At 41.7% G+C, this 5530-nt stretch overlaps 1 protein-coding gene across 2 annotated transcripts in view; it reads right to left on the reverse strand.

Annotated features, from left to right (window-relative positions):
* LOC106814901 (proteasomal ATPase-associated factor 1-like) overlaps positions 1 to 408 on the reverse strand; it is an 18396-nt gene extending 17988 nt beyond the window's left edge. For both annotated transcript variants that reach the window (XM_014819277.1, XM_014819276.1), the window contains exon 1: positions 331 to 408. In XM_014819277.1, the coding sequence (XP_014674763.1) occupies positions 331 to 343 (13 nt within the window). In that variant the 5' untranslated portion in view covers positions 344 to 408. The remainder of the gene's footprint in view (positions 1 to 330) is intronic.
* Between the last annotated feature and the right edge of the window lie 5122 nt (positions 409 to 5530).

Here is a 5530-nt window from a genome sequence, read left to right on the forward strand (position 1 = left end):
ACGCATATGGATTTTTCAAATTATTGTTCTTCGATGACTAGCACGACGTCCTCATCAAGAACGGTTGATTTTACTTCCTTTGCACTTAACGGCATGATTTGAATATTCCACACGGGACTGATATTGATTAATATGTCCACATAGATCCGAAAATCCTCGTCGCCAAATGTAGCATCTGTAACAGGAGAATGGAGAGAAAAGACTAATGCGTGAGTTACGGCGGGGATCACTCGTCAGATAACTTCTGACCTTTATTGTCACTTATGTAAAAAAGGTCGCTTAAGTGAAAAGGTCGCTCAGAACATTACAACATATATGGTATTTTCTTACCTGAATAAAACATCACTCCAGTCACACTGAAGTGCAAGTCTTGGTGTAATAGCAGGAGCTGCCATAAAGATTGTGAGACTACAAATGTGAGAAGCTCTTGAATCCAACAATTCTTTTACTTGTCCATTGCAGAAATGCGAATGCTCGTTTTTGTACAATCAATAAATGATTTTTAATTGGTGTTATACTTCTAACGCATTGGTAACTTCTTTCAGTTTCACAAAATAATTAACCATCTCAGAATGTATATATACTCTTACTATAATCATCACACAACCCTTATCATAATACACAAACACATAAAAGTATACAAGTTTAGGCCCAAGGATATAAGAGGTGTCCACATTTGCACATTTTGCACATGTGCACATATGTGAAAATGAATTGTGGACTGCTCTCTATATCCTTGAAGAAACCAAGTTTATGCCATTTTAGGGAAACAAAAATTATTTACAGCTTATTACAAAGTCGTGGCTGGAGGTACCGCAGCCGTATCTCTAATTTACAAAGCTGGAAGTACGGCAGTCCATTCGCTTTCATACTTAACGAGACAAGATGGCAGCGTGTGGCGCAGATTTCGAAATAATGCCTTGGGAATAAAATTCACGATTTGAGAGTTTGGATGAGCTAGAAACACTCGGATTAAGTATGAAATATGAACATTATTGTAAACGTAAATCAGAAGTCCCAAATAATTGCCTCAGCCTCAAACAAACGCCAAAGGGGCTTCACAAACGACGGCTGCCGGTACACTCCAGCCACTCCCTATTACAAACGCTTATTACAAATTACCAAGGTGGCGGGTGAGTCGAGTTTACCCGTGCCTAGCTCTATACTATAGCCCTTGCTCCACCACACGCATGTGGCTGTGCGGAGCGAAGGCTATTAGACTAAGATATGAGCCGCCAGAGCGGTTCAAGGATAGAGAACATGGGTCCAAATAAAACCAATGTCATTTACATCTATATAAATATAATCATTATATCAATATAATAGGTTAGGGTTAGGGTTAGGGTTAGGCACATTGGTTTCATTGGGACCCATTTCTCTATCCTTGGCCGCTAGGGCCACCCCGTAACCAGTACAACATCTCAGTGTCACATGCATGCCACAGAGTGCTCTTCTCAGTTTATGACAATGTGGCATAAAAACATTATTATTTAAGCATAAATGCATGTGGCCGCATAAATTATTAGGACTATTTATTGACAGTCGGTATTTGAACGCCTGGCCAGTTTGAAGAATGTCGGCCCAAGGAATAGAGAACATGCATGGTCCCAATAAAAAACAATTATAGCCTAACCCTAACCCTAACCTAACCATAACCTAACCTTCATTATATTGAATAATATTATCTTTATATTGATGTAAATGGAATCATGGTTTTATTGGGACCCATGTTCTTTATCCTTGAACCGAAATGTCATATGAGACTTTCGCTCTTCGATTAGTACCGCCCTATGACTTTGAACACTATCTTTAGCGCAATTATGAGATATTCGCCTGATATTATTATGTCCGTTAAAATAACACGACATAGTTCTTTGCCGGCCTCCGTACGGACGGTATTAATATTAATATTTGAATTCTAGCAAACAAACTTTGGCAGGAAGCTTGCCATATTGTTGTCACGTGAACGGCTTGTATATGATATGTGTGATCCATAGGCAATATTAACACCGACCAGGCTGTGTGATAACGTCATAACACCAACGTCAATATAGGGTTATTCTAACCCTAGCAATACGTTTCTTGAGCAGCTTGCAATGATATGATATCTATGGTGTGGTCACTGCCACTGATCGCCAGGGTGCAATCCATTTTAGGACCTTATATCAGAAGTTGATGCACAGATTTCCTATGTCAGCCACTATGCAACAGACCTTCCATATATCAAGGTTGATGCCACAAATGTTAACTGCCGCGTGATTTTTTTTGCTAGGTCCAAATCAAGAACTAGGGCACTCTACGAGCCGCTGCGCATGGTTGATATCAAATCAACCGTGCACTCAAAACTCCTGTTTTACTGGTGAGCAATTCAACTGCATTGTGACCCTAACTAACCTATACCCTAACCCTAACCCTAACCTCAGACCCTACCCTAATCCTAACCCTAATCTAACCTCTTAACCAACCCTATTTTAAATTGACTACGTCACGAACTTTCCATGGTAAAATTGGCTAAAAAAAAATTGCATTTTTTGACAATTAAAGAAGAACTAGACTTACTAAATATGATCCTCACAAACTCTCATACTGTATAAAAATGTTTTTACGTTGCTGTTACAATTTGCAAAAATCTAGACGATTTGAGTAATTTCTGTTGTGTGTCTGAACACTATTCCCCCAGTTACTGTCAGATACTTGCGTGTTCTCTCTGTTTTTCACCGGCAAATTAGGGCATATAAAGAAGCGGTATATAAGCTGAAATGTAAACAGAAACACTAATTGTATTTACAATACATTTTATTTGTACAATACACACACAAGATACTTATTGACGTGGCGGTGCTAGAATTCGTGCGTAATCACTTTAAACAAATACTATAAAAAATATTAGATTGCTTTATATCTGCTCGTGTTAAACACAAAAGTACAATTGCTCGTTACTTAAATCATCGTCGCCCTCTGTAAATAAATCATGTAAATATTTGCGTTAATTTGGAAAAAAAATGATTAGACAGATAAAGATTAGAACAATACATAGACAGAAAAATAATTAGCAAACGAACATGGGACATCCCACGTCTTTCTACTGACGGCCAGCGTAAAACCCGTTAGGCTATCGAGTTATATCGATAATTAATACATTTTGGATGTGCCTATGTCAATATCGCGCAGAAAAACCAAAGCTCAAACCAATAGCGCGCGTCATTTACAGCCTATGTTCATTGATTGACCTAGGGAAAAAACATCACGGCTAACTGCCCACATAGCCATGCCTAAAAAGCGCACCATATGGACAAAAAAATACTACTATTATTACCACTAAAAATTATGTTGTGTTATTTATTATTTTTATTATATGATTATTATTATTACCAATACACTATTGCTTTATTAAGGACCACTATAATTACTATTACATTGTTAATTACTAAATTACACTATTAATTACTAATTACTAATTACACTATTAATTACTAATTACTAATTACACTATTAATTACGAGAGAGGAAGAGGAAGCCATGATGGTTAGAGGGAGAGAGGAAGCCATGATGGTTAGATGGAGAGAGGAAGCCGTAATGATTAGAAGGGAGAGAGGAACCATGATGGTAGAGGGGAGAGGAAGCCATGATGGTTAGAGGGAGAGAGGAAGCCGTGATGGTTAGAGGGAGAGAGGAAGCTGTGATCGTTAGAGGGAGAGAGGAAGCCGTGATAGTTATAGAGAGAGAGGAAGCCGTGATGGTTAGAGGGAGAGAAGAGCATGATGGTTAGAGGTAGAGAGGAAGCTGTGTTGGTTGAGGGAGAGAGAGAAGCCATGAGCGGTTAGCAGAGAGAGAAGCATGACGGTTAGAGGAAGAGAGGAGCCGTGATGGTTAGAGGAGAGAGGAAGCCATGCGGTTAGAGGGAGAGAGGAAGCCGTGATGGTTAGAGGGAGAGAGGAAGCCATGATCGTTAGAGGGAGAGAGGAAGCCGTGATGGTTAGAGAAAGAGGAAGCCGTGTTGGTTAGACGGAGAGAGAGAAAGCCATGAGGGTTAGAGAGAGGAGAGCCATGAGGGCTAGAGGGAGAGAGAGAAAGCCATGAGGGTTAGAGAGAGTGAGGAAGCCATGAGGGTTAGAGGGAGAAAGGAAGCCGTGATGGTTAGAGGGAGAGAGGAAGCCGTGATGGTTAGAGGGAGAGAGAAGAAGCCATGATGGTTAGAGGGAGAGAGGAAGCCATGAGGGTTAGAGAGAGAGAAGAAGCCGTGATGGTTAGATGAAGAGAGGAAGCCGTGATGGTTAGAGGGAGAGAGGAAGCCGTGATGGTTAGAGGGAGAGAGGAAGGGGGAGCCGTGATGGCTGGAGGGAGAGAGGAAGGGGAGCCGTGATATACACTATTCTGTGCATCACCTCGTGATACTTTTCAGGCTAAAGTGCTAAACTGAACTTGTGTTTTTAAAAGGCCAATCTGTGCATCATCTCGTGATGTACACTATTCTGTGCATCACTCGCTGATGTACACTATTCTGCGCATCACCTCGTGATACTTGTCAGGTATACGGTGCGGAACTGAACTTGTGTTTTTCAAAGGCCAATCTCTGCATCATCTCGCGTGATGTACACTATTTCTGTGGCATCATCTCGTGATGTACACTATTCTGTGCATCACCTGTGCACCTTGCAGGAGAGGTATAGAGCTCGTACAATGTTGAGAGGGGAGAGAGGAGCTGTGATGGTTAGAGAGAAAGAGGAAGCCATGAGGGTTAGGGGAGGGAAGCGTGAGGGGTAGAGCGAAGAGCCGTGTATGGTTAGAAGGCGAGAAGCGACGAAGGCAAGCCGTGAGGTTAGAGTGAGAGAGGAAGCCATGATTGTTAGAGGGGAGAAGGGACGGACGCCGTAACGGTTTGAGGACAGAGAAAGCATGATGGTTAGATGAGAGAGGAAGCCGTGATGGTTTAGGGGAGAGAGGGAAGCCGTGATGGTTAGAGGGAGAAGAGGAAGGGGGAGCGTGATGGCTGGCAGGGAGAGAGATAGGGAGCCGTGATATACACTATTCTGTGCATCACCTCGTGATACTTGTCAGGCATAAGGTGCGTAAACTGAACTTGTGTTTTTAAAAGGCCAATCTGTGCATCATCTCGTGATGTACACTATTCTGCCTGCATCACCTCGTGATGTACACTATTCTGTGCATCACCTCGTGATACTTGTCAGGTATACGGTGCGTAAACTGAACTTGTGTTTTTAAAAGGCCAATCTCTGCATCATCTCGTGATGTACACTATTCTGTGCATCATCTCGTGATACTTGTCAGGTATACGGTGCGTAAACTGAACTTGTGTTTTAGAGGCCAATCTGTGCATCATCTCGTGATGTACACTATTCTGTGCACCATCTCGTGATGCTACACTATTCTGTGCATCACCTCGTGATACATTGTCAGGTATACGGTTCGTAAACTGAATTAATTGTGTTTTTAAGAGCCAATCTGTGCATCATCTCGTGATGTCACTATTCTGTGCATCACCTCGTGATACCTTGTCAGAGAGAGGACC

The sequence above is a fragment of the Priapulus caudatus genome, unplaced genomic scaffold, assembly GCF_000485595.1.
Source record: "Priapulus caudatus unplaced genomic scaffold, Priapulus_caudatus-5.0.1 Scaffold1001, whole genome shotgun sequence".
NCBI lineage: Eukaryota > Metazoa > Priapulida > Priapulimorpha > Priapulimorphida > Priapulidae > Priapulus > Priapulus caudatus.